Raw genomic sequence first — 20,011 nt, 5'->3', positions numbered from 1 at the left:
CTTCAGGGAATCAAAGACAGTTCTTTAGGCCAGGTAGACCTGATCCCCTTGATTTGTCATCCGATTCCTCAGATGAAGATTTAAACCAGCAGCCCTCACTTCAAACACCAAATCTTGAGTTAGACTGTAACAATATACCTAGGCCTAGTCACACCACCTAATAGGAGTAGGGGTAGAGGTAGGCCTACCAGTAATAGGAATCGTACACCACCTCATACAAGAGTGTGGGTTGATGTAGAGGAAGGTAATGACCCTGGCCATGCTCACCAATTTTCTTTCCATGGACTCCCAGGTCCAAAACATTGCCCCCCACCGGAGTCTAAGCCTATTGAGTACTTACAACTTTTTATCTCAACAAACCTTATTGAGACGTTTGTGAAAGAAACCAACAGATATGCTGATGCATACATATTGAATCATACACAAGCCTATTTAAACAATTGGAAAAAAGTATCTTTTATAGAAATGAAAGCTTTTTTAGCTGTAATCCTAAATATGGGCATTATCAAAAAGCCAACAACTGATAGTTATTGGTCTAGTTCATCTTCCCAACAGTCATCTTGGTTCGGAAACATGTTTAGCAGAAATAGGTTCGAGTTAATCTTAAAATTCTTCCACACTGTTAACAACAACACTCTAGCTGAACATGGTACACCCGAATACGATCCTTGTGCGAGATTTCAACCTCTAATAGACCATACAAATAAAGTGTTTAGACAGTATTACAGCCCAAATCAGGACATATCTATTGACGAATCCCTAATCGGAACAAAAAACCTTACCCAATTATTGCAATATATGCCAAATAAAAAACATCGTAAGTGGGGTATTAAGCTCTGGGTACTATGTGATGCAGTGACTCATTATTGTTTAGGGTTTCACTGTTATAAAGGGGCAAAAAATGAATCTGAAAAGGCAGAAATTAATAAAAAAGGTCTTGCTCATGTTGTAGTTGTTAGGCTACTAGAAATGGGGAATTATTTACATAAAGGACATCATTTATACCTGGACAATTTCTTTACGAACATCCCTCTTGCAGATTATCTTTATTCTAAAGAGACATTTGTCACTGGAACAATTAGAGAAAGACGGAGTACCAAATGAATTTTTTGGGGAAATACAAAGTTGGGAAGAAAAAGTATATGAGAAGCGCTGAATTGTTAGGACTAGCCTACAGAGAGAAGGCAACTCAAAAATCGCAGGTAGTACTCATATCCACTAACTCAGAGGATAGCAATGTCTAAAGGAGTAAAATTAAGAGAAATAAACTAATTATAAAGAAAAAACAAAAGATTATAGACCAGTACAACCAAAACATGGGTGGTATCGATACGGCCGATCAAATGCTATACTCATACTTAGACGAGCGGTGTACATGTAAATACTGGAAAAAAGTCACTTTCAACATCATTTCCCGTATGGTACTGAATGCCTATATATTGTATAAAAATAATTGCACTGGGAAACCAGTGACTAGACTTAATTTTACTATATCAGCAATTGAAAGTCTTACTAAATGTTAATAAAAACACTACTTTTTTCCAAACTGTTTATTTTTGGAAGAGGCCTTTCGAAACCAAAGGTTTCATCTTCAGGCAACTCCACAAATAAATATTTACACATTGTTTGTTACAATTAATATTAAAATAACATATGGTGTAAAAATGTAAATACAAAAATTTTGGAAATATTTCAGCCAGTATGAAAAATTAGATTTGACTAGAGTTTAATTTTTGAATAAATTGAGAAGAAAGAAGATTGGAATTTTCAATAGGGCCCTCTTCATTGTCCATGAGTTTTTCTTTATTTCTGTTTATGTATAGTGTTTCCCAAGCATTCAAGTTCATTGGTTTTGTTATTTATTTTATTAATTTTAGATTTTTAATCGATGTTCTGTGTCCTGATTCAATGCAATGCTAGGCTACAGCAGATTTGTCAACTCTTCCATATTTTGTGTGTGATAAATGCTCTTTAAATCGTGTTTTTATTGTTCTTTTTGTTTGTCCAATATAAATTTTGTCACAGTCATCGCATCCAATTTCATAAATTCCCGATTTACTATCATTTGAAATTTTGTCCTTAGGGTTTCCTAAAATTTGGGATAGTTTGTTGCATGTTCTGTGAGTGACAGTTTTATTTGTATGCTTTTTGAAAGTTTTGCATATTTGGTTTGAAAAAGTGCTGTATGTTGTGCAAATAAATTCATGTTTTGTGTCTTGAAGTAGTCTTAATGTTGTCTTATCTTTTCTACTTTTTCTTTTTAAAAGCTTTTTTTTTAGTATATTGTCAATGAGTTGTGTAGTGTAACCATTGAACATAGCAATAAATTTGATGTAATTTAGTTCTTTCTTGTAGTTTTCTGTTGAAAGAGGTGTATTTAACAGTCTATAAATCATTGAATTAAATATTGCTCTTTTTTGTGCCGATGGATGGTTAGATTCATTGATGATGAACCTATCTGTATGAGTTGGTTTCCTGTAGATATCAAATTCAAATTTTGTTTCATTTCTAATAACTAATACGTCTAAAAATGGGATACTATTGTTTTGTTCAATTTCATATGTAAATTTAATAGTAGGGTAAAACGAATTTAGAGTTGTGATAAAATCTTGTATGTTTTCATTTTTATTGAATATTGCAAAAATATCATCGACGTATCTTATCCATTTTCTTGGAAAATATGTCATTTTAGATTTGGCTGTAGTTTCAAAATAGCTCATAAAAATATTGGCAATAAAACATGAGAGAGGATTTCCCATAGCCGTTCCATCAATTTGGGTGTAGTACGAATCTCTATATTGGAATGTGCTCTGATTCATACATAAATTTATCATACGGGAATATTCATCAATTATTTCCTTTTGTAAATTTTGAGAAGTTAACCAATCTGTAATTATTTTAATTGTATCCTTAATTGGAACATTAGGATAAAGCGATGTTACATCAAAAGAAACGAGATATTCATCTTCATAATAGAACAATGTCTTTAATTGATTCTATAAATTGGAATGTTAATTTTAATAAACTTTGGGAAAATCTTAAATTTCTTGCATTTTCTTAAAAACTGAATATCTAATTCTAATAATAACCTTACTTTTTGTTTGTATTTGTGAAGTCACAAATATTACACAAAATTAAAAACGAAACCACTGACAGAGTTATACATAATGCAAAAAAAAAAAAAAAAAAAAAAAAAATGAAAGGCCTCGTCCAAAAATAAACAATTTGGAAAAAAGTAGTGTTTTTATTAACATTTAGTAATATTTAAAGAATTTTCCAATTGCTCCAAGAGTCTACAATTGAAAGTCTGTCTGAAGATTGGCTTTCCACAAAAGAGATACCTGCAAATCTAATGGGTGGAGGTGACAGTCCTGTTGGAAAATTTGGACTCAATAAAATTCCTGACAAGAAGGAGAAACACTGTGCAGTTTGTTGCAAAAAAAGAAATGCAGATGGCTCAAGAGTGAGAAGAAGAACACGGACAATTAGTTGAGAAAGGTTCAAGCTAAAGTGTACGTATGGTAGGTTAGGTGTATTGTATAGATACTCTTAATGTGATATGTGATACATAAAACTAAAAATTGTCCTTTTTACTGTAAAAATTAGTAACTCTGTAATTGCAAAGTCTTGCAATTATAAACAACAAAAATTTTTTAATTTTACAATAAGAAAATTAGGCTAGGCCTATATATGGATTTTTTCCAGTTATTACAGTGTCATTAAAATATGTTCTATATATGCATGGGTGTGTTTTTCTTGTTTTTCAATCAGTTGTACAAATTTTATTAACTATACATAAGTATGTCACTGAACCTGAAAAATTTGTTCGGACAAATTATTTATAAAGTGACATAAAATCCTTATTTATCGTGCAAATCCCTTCAAATATCTATTAATTATACAAAAAAGAGTATAAAATCAAAACTTAATAAATAAATATAAATAAAAAAATCTAAACTTAAAAAAATTTCATATCATATAATCATATGGTCAAGTATAATTTTATACTAGAAATATTGCTTAGTGTTATCAGCTTAAAAATAAAACCAAAAATTACTAAGTTAGAGCATGTTTTGCCTGAGTTACAATGTGTTTTGTAAATGCATGTAAAAGTAGCAAATTGAGCCTGGCCATAGAGCATCAATTTTCTCATATATCAGCTGGCTCTGAGCATTGCCATCATGCATTGATCCTTGGCTTTTTATTTATTAAATATTTATAAATATAAATATTTAATAAAAATGTATTTTTATTTGTTTGGCCTTAAAAGGGTTAACACCAGTTCAGAAACAAAATCGCGTTGAAATTTGCCAACTTTGGTTACAGAGATTGGTGTGTGCGTTGAGAAGATGAAGCATGGTGGAAAAAATATTAATACTGCTGATGAAAGTTTGATTTACTGTAATGATTCTGCAACAAAACAACAGAGCACAGAGTGGGTGGAAAAAGGTGGACTGACGCCAAAAAAACCTCGTGCTCAAAGGCAATGGTGATTATGTTCTTTGATTATTGTGGTATGGTGTGCACACATACTGTACCACAGGGTCAGACAATTAATGGGGAGTACTATATTTTAGTATTGAAGCAACTAATCAAAGATCACATCCCAAAAAAGCGGCCAGACCTCGTTGGACGCTGGAAACTGCATCACTACAATGCTCACTCTCATGTTGCCAATACTGTGCTTCAGTTTCTAGCCAAAAAAGGAATTGGAACTGTGCCACATCCACCCTTCAGCCCTGACTTGGCTCTAAATGACTTTTTTCTATACCCTCAGGCCAAAAAGGAGCACAAAGGCCAGCGTTTTCCAACTGCTACTGCCGCTATTAAGACATTAGAGGCGATTTTGAAGGATTTGTCTAAGAAGGGCTTTGAACACGTCTTGAAGGAGTGGCAGAGATGGTGAGAACAAGTGTGTGGCTTTAAATGGCGACTACTTACAAGGAGATACAAGTGTTAAAGTCTAAACTTTTATATTAAAGGTATTGAAAGAGTACTGCTTTATTGAACACCCCTCGTATGAATATAAAAAAAATATTGCATAAAAGATAATGGAACTTGATACAAATCTTGATCTAAGTGGGGCTTCATACATAAAATGATGAAGATATATCTACTAAGTCAACTTTTTTTTTGAACTTAGGTCACTTTGAACACCAATATAAAAAAAAGAATTAACTAGAAAATCTAAATATAATTGGAAAAATAATAGAAACATCAGCCAATAAAATTTAAACACAGTACAACAAAATAAAGAAATCTGCCATTCCCCTTCCTTACAACTATAAGCATCCGGTTTTTTGTTTTAGATATCATGCTGCATGCAAAGGAATGTGCCTATATTGATTTTTCTTGTCTTTCACTTTTGCTAGTGTGCAAAGCAAGATTTGAAAGGTGTCAAAAAAGTTACATTACATCTCATTTTTACAAGAACAAAGTTACATTAAATATATCTGTCAAGGTTTCTCCAGGACAGGAACTCATCCACTGTGCAGAACAGTTATTGAGCAAGCCATTTTTTCAAATGGAGTCTGAGATCATGGTTGTTTCGACTCTTCAGCTCATCTGGGAGAAGGTTGTAAGACTTGACGCCGGCGTATGATTTATTTGTGTTTAAATCATCATTAAATCAAAATAACTTTATCTGCAGCGTTTCTCTGATACGTCAGTTTTTCAAAACAACTATAATAAAGCTACCAAACTTTAAAAAGATTGAAAATCCAAAGTTTATTTCTTAAGGGAATGATTTTTGGAAATCAAACATACCTCATCCAGGATTTCCCGGTTGCGGGTGAGCAGTTCAGGAAGTTCCCGTAACATGGTGTTGATTATGTTGATGCCACCGAGTTCTTGAACAGCAGTAGCTTTGTCCACAAGAGATTTTGGGAGTGCCTGGCCAGTAGAGTCCTCCAGCGCTGCTGGTAGGTTGAGCGAAGCCAGCACGCTAGATAGTAACAGAGCAATAAACTATTCAATTCTAACGAAGCTAGGATACGCTTAGTACGCTTTAAGAGCCTGTTTATAAAAAAAACCCCTTCTAAGACATTTATAATGTGATTTTCTTAACCTCGTAACTATTTAGATTTAACAAAACTTTCCATTTACATTGCATTTTATATTTTATAAAATTTAGATAAGATTTTGTTTGGACATGTACAAAAATATTACTATCACACGAAATTATTCCTTAATTATTTTAAAACTGCAAGCTTACTACCTCCTTTTAGCGTGTAACGTTAATAATATAAAATTATACTAACTAATACAGTTTTCTTGCAATGTTTAAGGTTACATATATTTATAAACTGATACAAGATTAATGGTTCTACAGAAGGAGGAATGACGGAGAGCTGTGTGGTGTGTCCCATTTTTCGAATAAGGTGCGTCCTGTGTGTTTATACAAAAATCAGTATGGCTGTGGACTTTGATTCTCTAAGAGCTCATGTTTTGCTTAATCAGAGAAGTGATGGGGGCAATAGAGAAAATAAATTGTGACATTTTACATTAAACCTAGACAAACCACAAATGAAATTTATCTTTTATTACACGAAGTACATAGCAATGAGTGTTTATCATGTGCAAAAGTTTATGAGCGCTGTAAGAATTTCCCAGATGACCGAAAAGATGTTGAATAACTGGTAATCTGCTTGTTAGTTAATCTATCAGTGAATATATGTTGTTCCAACTCTAACATATAGAGAGAAATATGCTATCTACGATATATGCTGGTTCGTAGGATACCTAGTTATAATAACAATAAAAGATTACATCTCACAATGAAAACAAACATATCTATATAAGTCCATAAACACTTAGAGAACCACACAGTAAAACCATCTTCACAACTGAGATTCAACAAATATTTAGTGGAATAGATTTGCAAGTAGACTTGTATTACTTCTAACATGAATTATTTGGGAGTAGCAAAACAAGGTGTTACTTTAGAGCTCTGATAGTTCGTACAGAAGCTGCTAGATGGCAAGAGCCCTTAAATAAAGAAGTTTACTTAAATAAAGAATAGACAATAAGTTACGTGTATTAAAAGAGTAGAAGTGTGGGCTCAGCACACGAAAACAAATATGTACAAGTACCGCAGTTAAGTGGTTAATTGGTGAAACAAAAAGACCCTACCTGTTGAGCAACTGAGTGGCATCACGAAGCTTTGCAACTTCTGAATTGACTAGTTCGTTTTTGCGATTCTCGTAGGCAGTCATAGCCTGGTGGACTGCCATGGGCACAAGCTGCTCGAACAAGTCTGAAAAGATTAGAAGAAGGTAAAGTTTGAGCCAAGATGATAGATGAAAGCTGGTTACAGGGCAGTGAGCAAAGGTTTAAGGATTCTCGTAGGCAGTCAGAACCTGGTGGACTGCCATGGGCACAAGCTGCTCGAACAAATCTGAAAAGATTAGAAGAAGGCGAAGTTTGAGCCAAGATGATAGATAAGAGAGCTGATGGCAACTAATAGGGGAGTGAGCAAAGTTTTAAGGGTTCTCATAGACAGTCAGAGCCTGGTGGACTGTCATCGGCTCAAGCTGGTCGAGCAAATCTGAAAAGTTTGGAAGAAGGGGAAGTGTGATCCAGGATGATAGATGAAAGCTGTTTATAGGAAAGCAGATGCTCAAGTTTTTAAATGGGTCGATTTAAATGGATTTTAATATCTAAAAGGCATGTTTTAAGGTCCGTTTGAACGAATATACAAAAAAGGTTACTTTTAAAAAGTAATTTTATTAAGTATCATGTGGAGGTAACACATAAAGTAGGGATACAGTAAATGAGGACTGACGAATCGTTAAATTTCAGTGGGATTTGGCTTTCGGTTAACCAACATTTTGGATGATCGACTTTTGGATAATTGACGCTCTACTGTAGGCATACAGTAAATACAATTTTGGCTCAGTGACTTAGATATCTTAGAAACAGTACTTAAAATAAGATAAATTTGGAACAGTACAAAATCAACCCAAAATTAGATATATATGATAAAACAGTACAAAATTAACCTAAAAGAAAAAGTTAAACATGCTTTTTTCTTGAGTTTTGACACCCAATTTTTGCCGCTAAGTCTCGTAGGCGTTTTAAAGACAGCAGCTGCACAGCATCACATTCATCTTGCTGTTCCAACCATTTAATTTTAGTCTGAAAGCACTGGAAGGCTTTTTCAATGGTCAAACCTTTTTCAACCAAAACTTTGTCATCTTCTTGATCATCGCCTTCATCAATATCATCTTCAGGCTCTTGTATCTACGCTCTTGCTGGTCTTTATTGTTGCCAGAGGAACTAATCTGTAGGCAGCGCTGCGTGTTCAGTGACACGGTAATGTAGACGATACAGATCCTATAAATCATACTGTCGATATATCATGCGATTTTTATTGCTACTATATACAAGGTGTTTGAAAAGTATGGGTACGGCTTAATATTTTAAAAACCATAGGAGATAACATCTATAAACTTTGCACAGTGTCATATGGCTATGTAAACTATTTTTCCTTGCTATTACCATGACATGCCAACAATGGGGGGACGGCCCACAGAGGAAAACATGGAAATCTTAAAATTAAAGCATGGGTCGAGTGATATCTCATTTGAAAGATCTCACTTAGTAGAGTTGAATGCCGCAAACCGCATCTCAAAAGGTTTATCCAATTTGAAATGGCGGGTTGTTTTAGGTACACATTGTGAAGTACATTATGCGCTGCCATTTCTGACTGGATCGTCATATTCTGATGCGGTACGCGGCGTTTCACTCTACTAAGCGATGTGTTTTCACTGACTTTTTTTAATTAGCAAGTTATGTCATAAATGTATAACACAATAAATAAAACTAAAATGAATTCGTCGTCTTTATGTTTATGAATTAATTAAGTTCTACCATTGTTCTTTGTTGGTGAAATAGTTAACTTACCACTTAATTTTTGAATTAAATTTTTTTGTTATTTTTTATAAATACTAATCAGTGAAACCATTAGTTAGTAGAGTGAAACGCCGCTTACCGCATCAGAATACGACGATCCAGTCAGAAATGGCAGTGCATAATGTACTTCACAATGTGTACTTAAAACAACCCGCCATTTCTGATTGGATAAACCTTTTGAGATGCGGTTTGAGGCATTCAACTCTACTAAGTGAGCTCTTTCAAATGAGGTATCACTCGACCCATGCTTTCATTTAACGTTTCCATGTTTTCCTCTGTGGGCCGTCCCCCCATGGTTGGCATGTCATGGTAATAGCAAGAAAAAATAGTTTAAATAGCCATATGACACTGTGTAAAGTTTATAGATGTCATCTCCTATGGTTTTTAAAATATTAAGCCGTACCCATACTTTTCAAACACCTTGTATATTTTTATCAATGAATATGAACGTTTCAATGATTTTTATCAATATAACCGATGCCAACGATGCGAAGGGACAAGTGGTAGGCATGCACAAGAGCACACAGCGCCATGTAGTATCTGGTGACAATGAGCCTTCATAATCCTTATATACGAGCCAAGTTGAATAGGGCTGACCAATCGTTAAATTTCAGTGGGATTTGGCTTTCGGTTAACCAACATTTCGGATGATCGATTTTCGGATAATCGACGCTCTACTGTAGTTGCCAAGTTTTTTCAACCATTTATCATACCTCTCAACCACTTTAAAAATACCCTCTTCATAAAAACTTGCTGCCTGCTCTGATAACCAAGAGTTCACTGCCGTTTTCACTTTGTCGTCATCATTGTTAACGGTTGCCATTGAGAAGTTGTTTGGTGTGTAGGAACAGGTGGTAATAGCTCAGTGCAAGATCAGGACTGTAGGGTGGGTGATCAAAAACTTCCCAGCCACAACTGTCCGATAAATCGTGGGTCTGACATGCAGTGTGAGGTCTTGCATTGACATGGAGAAGGACAATTCCCTTTGTCAGCATGCTGCATCTTTTGTTTTGAATTGCTCTGAGTACCGTTATCAGGGTTTGCTAGTATGCTTCTGCATTGATAGTGGTTCCTTGTTGCATGACGTCGACCAATAAAACACCATGCCTATACCAAAACACTGAGACCATGATTTTGCGTTGAGACAGGGTATGTTTGGCCTTCATATTGATTTACACCTTTAAAGACAATTCATGCAGTGTTTTTAATTAGAGTTATGTTGACTGTGTCTTTATTTAGCATAAAATGTGACCACTTGGACAATTTTTTACTTTTGAAATTAAAATTGCAATAATTTAAATATAAAACCAGTTAGTTGCTGAATATCGAATACGTTCACATCTAATATGGTTAGAGAGAAACTGTGGCAGTGGCTAACTACTCCTGGTGGGGAAATGTAGAACTGAAAAAGTAAGCGGTTGCTAGTTTCAAACACAAATAATAAAGCATTCTCACAGTGTGATGAGAGTATCCTCTAATTTGTGACAAAATACACATTTTTTCAATCCTTGAGAAAAATTAGCCATCTGGAAACACATTTAAATCAAACTACAAATTCAAGAAATTTACAAAATGAAACAGTGTAAAGGATGATAATTCTTATACGCTGCACATTAATTAAAGGCAGCACGATTAACCTCATTGCCTGTTGGTGTTACCTGTTTAAAATTTCTACACTGCCTTTTCAACACCAACTCTGCATTCTAATTTTGATATACAGCCACAACAATAATGTTGACTCTAAGCAAAAACATGGTTAGAGTATAGGAACAATTTTCCAAAAATGGAGTATACATATATATTACTTAACAGATAAAGACTAACCTTTAAAATTGGAAGACAGCCTGGGGGGAACAGGGAGGGCCTTGGCCAGGGGTGCCCGGCCGATGGGCTGTAAGGACTTGGGGTCCGGAATCCTCTCGTGGTAGATGAAGTCATTGTCTTTGATAGCCTCGGTGAGATGTCTATGGGCCTTGGTTACCAAGTCTGATGCAAGGTTGGGCTTGCCTGAACGCGTTTGGGCTGCTTTCAGGAACTCCAATGCACTCTGGACATGTCAATTATATAATAAGGTTATGTAGAAGAGTGATAAATGAGAGATATATCATGTTTTATTTAATTAAATTACTTCATTAAAAACGAGTCTATAACGTCATCGTAACTGAGTTCAAGAAATATGTTTTAAAGATGGGGCATTTACGGCACTGCAACAACGAAAAAGTAAAAGGTTCCTTTGAACAGTTGTGACAACGTGATCACTGCAACGAATGAATACCGTTCTGGACTGGTTACTGGAACGATGAGATAACCCTGACACTGCTCTTTCATAAATAATTACTTTTTACAGTAATTTGAACATGTTTTTGGTATAAAATAAAGAATTTGTGAAACTGCAACAGCTTTCTAACATTCTATTGAAAAATTACATTCTGAGTTAAATTGTTTTCAAATGGTAAAATATGCCTTTTTAATAACTGTTGAAAATAGAGTTTCTGAAACTTACAGTGCTCCAACCGTGATTTCATACAAAATTTCAAAATTAACTGCCATTTTGGAAAATGGTAACAAAATTTTAACAATGGTAAGTGTAATAAGCATAAAAAATAAGGTGAAGTGCTCAATTTAAAGTTAGCTGTAAAATAAATCCTTCCTGAGATCCAAATGGTGGCCACCTTGGTTGACCACCCTGTATTGACATTCATTGATATTTGTAATATACCATATTTAACTAATTTGTGTAAAAAACAAGAAAATGCTGTAATAAAAATATTTTTATTTCACATGTTTGTAAAAATTGTTAGAATTTCAACCAATGCTTATTAGTTAGTACTTCTTTTTAACTAAGCCACATTGTAATTAAACAAATCCAAAATAGGCTATACAATGCAATGTGATGAAATGCAAATGACATTTCGTTGCAACCGTTAGCTAGAACCGTGAAGCGTGTCTGGAATGATTTGGAACACCTCTAAGGCCTAAACCAACTTGAAATAAAAATGTGGAACTAAAATGTACAGCTAGTTTTTCATGATAAAAACAATTGGCTAAAGACAAGTGTTTAAAGCAGTTCATTTTGTTGTTTGAGTATTCAGTCTTGGGAATGTTTTACATTATACTTTAATATTTAGCATAAGTGTCCAGCACTAAAACTGGATCTGGCGAAGGATCAGTGGCTCAAGGCAGCAAATCAGTCTGAAGGGTTAAATGTAGTCTATTATTTTTTAAAATTTAATATTGGAACTAGTAGGAAAATTTCTCTCTGTGGCAGAGTCTTTTAGAATTATTGTACGTTGTATTATTCGTAAGAGAGCTGTTCCGAAAGTAAACTATGTTTACCGTGGCTGGGTTACCAAGACTGCCATCTTGGTATTGTTTATGTTATCTGACTTAGTATACATCTAACTGCGGTAGTGCATGGTTTTTTCTTTTCACTATTTTATTATGAATGTTTCAAATATGTGCTACAGTTCAAAAATCATTCATGGTGCAAAGAACTAATTACATTGTTTTTAATTCAGTTTTCTTTGAGATCTGTTGATAATGAATGCATTAAAGTTAATGGTGAAGACCAACATGACTGAACAAAAATCTTACAGTTTCGGAATGGTAACAAAAGTGAATGAGGAAATTCGTGAAAACTAGTCTTTCAAGATCACATTTAATTGCAACTTAACCTGTTGAATTAAATATTCTAAATTTACTTTTAACAAAAATTACCTGCAGACGAGTGATTTCTTCTCCAATTGCCTTGTTAGTACGGCAAACCAAACTCTGGTAGAATTCTGCCATCCCATGAAACATTGCTTGCTTTCCAGCCACCTGTAAAATGGGTTTTGATTACTGTATACACTACAATTATTGACATGTTTCTTTGTAATAATGGACACTCAATTCAAAATAAAACATCTAAACCATTATATGAATAACCAAACATTGAATATTTTTTCTACATAATGTAAAAAACTTTGCTAATAAATGGACTGTGTCAAAGATACTCTTATAGCATACCTTTCTTATAGTAACTTTTAGTTAGTCGGCAAAGATCTTGAAAAACTTGCACCATCAACTCCGTACAGTATTCAAAAGTATTGAAATTTCACAAAGAAGAGTTGTTATATTCTATAATATTCTGAACCCATAAATCAACATCTTAAGGCATCTTGCTTTTCTGTTTGGAAATCACTAAAGTCTATTCCATTCATAAGTAAAACTCAAAAAAAGTTTTAAACTATTTCAGTCCCTTATCAATACTACCACCACTTCAAAAATCTTTGAAATAGTAGATTTTAAAAGGCTTACTGAAAACATAACACAAAATAATTGCTAAGTAAAAGAGCAGGTGATTCCATAGCTGTCAGACCAACAAAGACGGCACTAACAGATGTTTGGAGTTATTTTAAAACGAACATACAACAGTAAAAACTAAAGTCTTTACGGTTTTTTAAAGCTTCGCCATGACATCAATCATGTAGAAATTGAATGCCTTAATCATAACAAGATAGAAAAGAACTTTATTCTAAAATACAATCATTAATAAAAATAAAAAGTCCTTATTTGTTAAATTTTTCTTTTATTCTTTTCATTTTCATACATTTTTGAATTTGTGTTAAAGTTAGGTTTAAATTAAATTTTATAAATGATGTGCAACAAATTTAATACACTTCTAAAATAAAAATTATAAAATTTGAATGGTTACAAAATCTAAGAAAACACTGTTAAATGAAAATAAAAATATTTTAATTTAAACGATTTAATTATTAAATTTTTTTGTTAATTTAAAAAAAATGCCCCAACAAAACCACTCAAATTAGGTGACAATGCAGAAAACATGAGACAGTTGGAGGGTTAAGAGAAGTGATTTATTTGGATACAATTACCCATGGATACAATTACGCTATTGAGAAGTTATACACCAGACGTGTTTCAAAAATGCCTATAACTTCTTCTTAAAACAATTTCCTTGAATTTCTTACATTAAGAAACATTTAAAATGTGTTCCAATAATGTTTAAGTGGAAGTCGTAAATTAATGTAATTTACATTTTTTAAATTAATATATGTAATTATACCAAATGAAACAATCCCTACTCAGGAACAATAGACAGCCACTCCTTATTTTATAAAGAAAAATTACTAGAATTTACAGAAGTTTCAAAATTTGATCTATGCAACTATAAAAGATAGAATGAAAAAATGAACCCTACTAAGATACTCACAGTAGGTAGCCACTCCTTATCCCACAAAGGACGCACATTATCTTTCTGCATCAATTTTAATGCATCTGCATACAACTCCTCTGCCTGATTAGCCAACTTTGCTGTAATGGCTTCTTTCATGTTGTCTGTAAAATTTTAAACTTGTATTAGATCAAATATACTTATTTACATTAATTCAAGTAATTCTGAATGAAATTTTTTTTGGACTAATAATTAAGTTTATATCAAAGAAAAACTTACTCGTTTTGGAAAAAAGATTTAAACTGTTAATTTAAACTAGTTTGAAATGATATTAAATCTAAAATATTTGTGTCATTAGTAAAAAATATCATCAATGTTTATTAAAAATACTATTGTTTTTACTAGTAATCAACATAACTTTTACTGCCTTTAAGTTTTGATTTTATTTTTGCACAAAAAAGTGGCTAATATACTGACCATGAATGGCCTTGTGTACGAATATCTCCTGTGCCTGGGCCAACATGAGGGAAGATAGGGCTGCGAGGGTGTCCGGGTTCAGATCAGGTGTGGGGTCCTGCTGCAGGGCTGCCATAACCGTGCCCTTCAGGTGACTGAATATCCCTGCAGATTGCTGTGCACAAAAATCAAGAATCTTTATTGTATAAAATAACGAGTTGCATTACAACATCAAAAATCAGTAAAATAGGCTATAACCTAAGTTAACCCTATGCACTCAAAGGCAGTATTTATAATTCATCCTTGGAGCTTGTATGGCTAGCTCTACTGGCCGCTGCCATTTGTCAGAAGCGCGGATTAATTTTTGCCGTAATGTTATCTCAGCACGTATGTCCAGCTGTACTGGCCAAGATATAATACATCCATAGCTCGTAAGGCCAGCACCACAGACCACTAAACAAAGCAGTTATTTTCTAATATTCTCTTTGTTTTATAATGAATGGTGAGTGTTGAAACCTATCGAGCAGCTTTATTTTAAAGTAATTTTATGTAAAGCAGTAAATTTTAAATTAGCCTATAATTCTTTTGGTAACCATTGACTATTCACTGTACAAATTAGACTAATGACGCATATTGGGCCTATACACTGAAGTGATAGAAACATAGACAATTTTACTAGAAGATGTGTGCTAACCATTCTTGACTACAAAAAGGTGTGTATTTTTAAAAGTTTTATTCCATAAAAAATGTAATGACAGAACAATTTAAAATAGTTCATGTCTGAATATAACATAACTGTAAATTCCTACTTTATATAATTTTATTTAAATATCTTTCTTAACAATATACGTATAACAGTTAATTTCCCAAATGTATGTTTGTATTAGATAAATTCATTAAAAATAAATTTAAAATTATTTTTCATTTCTTCTTTAAATATATTAAACTACTATGTAAATAATGTGGAAGATATTAAAAAATAATTCCGATCTGGAAAGGCAAACAACAAATATGGCCACTGAGCCAATGAAAGTAGCGCGACCATCTGTATTGGCCATACGAGTTGCGAGGGCAAACTACAGCAAAACTAACGTGAGCTGTCTGCAACCTTGGTGTGGCCAGTGCTGCTGGCCTTTCGAGCGCAAAGAGTTAAAACCAACAAGACAGTAAATAAAATGACACTTAATAAAAATCCTGCACATTGTAGAAATTTGCGGATGTTAAAACTATCTTAAATATTGACCTTAACTTCTATAAGGGCAATGATCTGATATTCTGTGGTAACGCATTAAATAACTCAATGCCCTGACAACTAAAACTATTTTAGGTGCTACTGTAAATGCACCTGACTGTAATAATATTGTGCCTATGTGAATATTGTTTCAAATGAATGAACATGACTGACATGGACATCTAGACAGGTTATGTTTGTTGTACAGAACAAAATACAATACATAGAAAGGTGGCAGAGTAAGAATCCCAAGGCTAATGATAAGAGGCCTGCAATTTGCATCTACCGAAACACCAGAAAATAAAGACACACCTCTTTTTTGTAGGACTAATCCAACATTACCCCACAAGGAAACTTATTTTTAATGACTGTGAATATTAGCATAATAAGTCTTCAACATAACAACAGGCATAATCAATTTTACAGGTCGTAGCATAGCAAGATGTATATCCATTTCTGCGTGGATCCTGAGATCCTGGTCCTTGGCATCGTTTAAACTTAATTAATTTGCACAACACTAATTAAAAATAGCAGTGGGCCCTTCATCAACTAATTAGCCCAGATTGTAACATTAGAAGTCTTAACACACGACCCTAGATCATCTGTAAATAAAAAAATGATTTGCTTAATCAGAGGCAACAATACTTGTCAGGTTGTTAATGTATACTACAAACATGATGGGTCCTGAATCGATCCCTGGGTCAAATGGCTTTCTTACATTTAATCTCTTAATTACTGATTAGATATACAAAAACAACTACAACAGCAAATCAAGAAAAACTTAAATCTCTAGTTGGGTTGTAGGTCACGCCCAATCTGCATGGAATCTTATATCTCAAAGTGTTTCCACGAGACTCTTTATTCCAATATGTGAATCATGCGTAGCTTTCTCTGAGATAGTGGAATAAAAATTTAAAGTAAACATTACAGCCGCAAATACGACATGGGATAAAAGGTCAAGCATGTGATACACCCATTCAATACACATCTATACGTAGGAGTAGAATGAATTAAATGGGACAAAAACGTTTAACCAAATGTGGGTTAGAACGTCTTCGGAATTGTAAAATATATTCAACCACGGGTTTGCCGAAAGACAGTTGGGAACACTGCTTGTGAAAGCGCTGAGCCATCTGTAGTTCTTTCTGTTACTGCCTGTGAAAGCTGCTGTCAGGTCAATTCTGAGAAAGGCCTGTGCTGACTCATCCAAACTTGAAATTTTACCTTTAGAGCAGTGTAACATCAAATTCTGATGTCATATTTGACAAATTTTAGACACCCATTCAAAACTAATCTGCTGTTTCAAAATATTTTGAGAACCACGGATCCTAATGGCCAGGGAGTATTTGGGACAGGTACTTGATACACTGAAGTCCTGAACTCAACAGCTACTGTCTTTCAGGCACAAGTTGGAGCTATAAGGCTCCTGAAGATGCGAACCGTTGTGGCAGTCAATAAGCCTAACCATTTGTAACCGTCACTGTACTTTTAGAACAATACGTCAGACAATACCCAATCACATGGAGACAATGGTGAGACAATTATGTCTGTAACAGCTAATGATAGCAAAACAGTGAAGTATAGCAGAGATTTTTATCTTATCTTAGCTTAATTCAAGGCTAGTGCTAAGTTCAGACCAAATGCTGAAGGAGTTTCCAAAACATAACCAGGTAGAGATAGAGCATACCAGTTCATCAGAGGAAATGAGGAAGAGGACGTACTGGTCAAGATGCTTAATGACAGATCCAAAATCTCGATTCGGAGCACTTCTTACCTATGCAAAGGGAACTGTATACTATGGGCGAGGAAAGTAACACAATTGTGGAAAACAACCATGGACTAAGATAGTAAAAGCTGTTAGTTGACCCTCTTGGGAAGTACATTTAATGGTTTTGACTTTACTGAAAGAAAGACTGGCTGCTTATAACTGATTTACCGACTTCTCAAAGTACCACTGAATGTAACCAATTATAACAAAGAAACTAAATATCAGAAAACATATTGCCAAGGCTAATGGTTACAAAAACACTCTGGTGGGCAAAAAAGTAAAGAAAAAGAAGAACAAATATTACTCTGTAATAACAAAGAAAATAAAACAAGCAGGACAAGAAGTACATATGCATTGAGTATAGCCTGATTATACAGCATTGCACTAAAAAAGACCTTAAATACCATGGCTTGGACCTAGTCTTTAACCCTTTTAACCCCGGCCATTAAATCAAGTGAGGTGCCAGGAATCCCAAGCCATTTTCAGACAAAATGTAAGGGTTTTGTAAAAAATTCATAACTCAGTTATTTTTTAAGATATTTAGGTAATTATTTTTTTGTTTTACTTCTTTATACATGTAGCTTACAGAAATATACAAATAAAATTATTATTTTGAAAGTAATTATTTTTACATACATATACATATATAAAAAATAAATAAAAATGAAAAAATTTCAAGTTTGATCATGGAAACCATATAGATAAAAAAATATTTGACATAAAAATACCCATTTACTTTATGATATATTTAATCCTTAATAAAAGGAAAACAAAAATCATAGGCCTACCTTATTTACAAGTGGAGTAACATCAATTTTTGTTTAGCCGTGTAAATTTTTCTTTTTGCCATTTTTGGGCAAGGCAATGTAACAAGACCTTTGAAATTCACAGTACTTAAAATAAACATAAAACCAAAGTTATTTCTGAAAAATAACTAAAACTGTTCATAATATAAATTTAAAAAAAGTTTTAAAACAATATTTACATTACTACAAAATGATCACTAAAATCGTCGTCACTAATCATATCCACACCATTTGCAACTAGGTTACTAATTAGTGTATTTTCACTTACGGGAGACTTTGAACGATGTCTTTTACTCATTTTGAAATAAAAAAAATAATAAACTAAACATTAACTGCCGTACTTTACACTGCTTTAACCTAAAACTGTGAAGAAAACGGAATATTCACAACCACGTGATATACAGCTGTCTGCAACAAGCGTGAGCAGTCAGTCGAGACGAATTGCAATTGCTCAGTCACAGACTGACAAAATACGAAGTCAAACCATTACAAACTAATATATTTCGATGCAAAATATCTTTGTGCACAAGTCTGTGAAATTTCAAAGCATTTGGTGAAATAGGTGGCCAGTAAAGTAATAAAAAGTGCACGTCCGTACTATACGGACGTCGGGAGTTGACGCCATTTTTACGACGTCCGTATAGTACGGACGTCGGGGTTAAAAGGGTTAAGACAATAAACCACACTTGGAACATTTTGAACTGTAAATCACAGAACTTGGACAAAAACGTTCAGATCTGTGTTTATAAACTGACTTGTTCCGATTGCCATAGGTTTTACATCGGACAGACAGGCAGGTCGTTTGGCCAGATTTAAAGAACACTGTCTGAAACCTAAATTACATAAACAGACTTCCTAGTTCGCTCAACATTTGATGGACGAGAACCACACAATCAATGGAATTAATGAAAACATAGAAGTGTTACATCGATGTTGCAGAGGCAGCAAATTAAACACACTTGAAGGATATGAAATTTATAAACATCCTAAAAGGAGTTCATCAGGTGAACTCATTTTAAATAGGAAGCTACATTTCAGCTCCCATTATTTGTTCAACACATTACTTCATCACAACAGCGTCTCACAAACCGACTGATCAGCCGATAACGTCAATGTACCAGGAAATAAAATCACCCAGTGTCAGTTGTCCTGACTTCTGCTGGCCGAGAAGTTATATCATGTTTAATATTCGTGTGTGATAGATGTATCAAATGTTATGTTTCTCGTACTATTTATTTATTTCTTTATTTGAACTGTGTTCGTGAATTTTAAACTATGACGTCTCCAGATCGATAATCTTCGCTTTTAATATATATTGATACCGACACCAGAAGATGACTTATTAAAAGTAGAAACTATAGTAGTGTATGACTACAGTTTGAACTGTTTGACGGAGGTATGTAGTTATTGTTATTAGAAAGACTGAGACTTCTAATAGGCATATTAACAGGTTGTGAACCTTTCGTCAACATCTAAGAAGACAAGAAATGAGTGACTCTGAAGTCTTTAGATTTTGTAATGAAGATGAAGAGGAAACACATCTGGCAGGACTGTTCAGCCATCTCATAATCAACTTCAATTTTATCTTTGATATTAGTGAACAACCTAGTAGAAGGGGAGTCACTTTACTATCAATTCCAATTCATAGATCAACAATTATA

At 33.8% G+C, this 20,011-nt stretch overlaps 1 protein-coding gene across 2 annotated transcripts in view; it reads right to left on the bottom strand.

The window, feature by feature from the left end:
• LOC124369971 (programmed cell death 6-interacting protein) overlaps positions 1-20,011 on the bottom strand; it is a 56,080-nt gene that overhangs the window by 23,544 nt on the left and 12,525 nt on the right. For both annotated transcript variants that reach the window (XM_046828205.1, XM_046828206.1), the window contains exons 4-9: positions 14,567-14,720; positions 14,129-14,253; positions 12,631-12,732; positions 10,738-10,960; positions 7,132-7,255; positions 5,767-5,944 (exon numbers count right to left, since the gene is read on the bottom strand). In XM_046828205.1, coding sequence (XP_046684161.1) covers positions 5,767-5,944; positions 7,132-7,255; positions 10,738-10,960; positions 12,631-12,732; positions 14,129-14,253; positions 14,567-14,720 — 906 coding nt within the window. The remainder of the gene's footprint in view (positions 1-5,766; positions 5,945-7,131; positions 7,256-10,737; positions 10,961-12,630; positions 12,733-14,128; positions 14,254-14,566; positions 14,721-20,011) is intronic.

The sequence above is a fragment of the Homalodisca vitripennis genome, chromosome X, assembly GCF_021130785.1.
Source record: "Homalodisca vitripennis isolate AUS2020 chromosome X, UT_GWSS_2.1, whole genome shotgun sequence".
NCBI classification, from domain to species: domain Eukaryota; kingdom Metazoa; phylum Arthropoda; class Insecta; order Hemiptera; family Cicadellidae; genus Homalodisca; species Homalodisca vitripennis.
The sequence above is the reverse complement of the archived record's forward strand: the minus strand, read 5'-3'. Positions and strand labels throughout refer to the sequence as shown.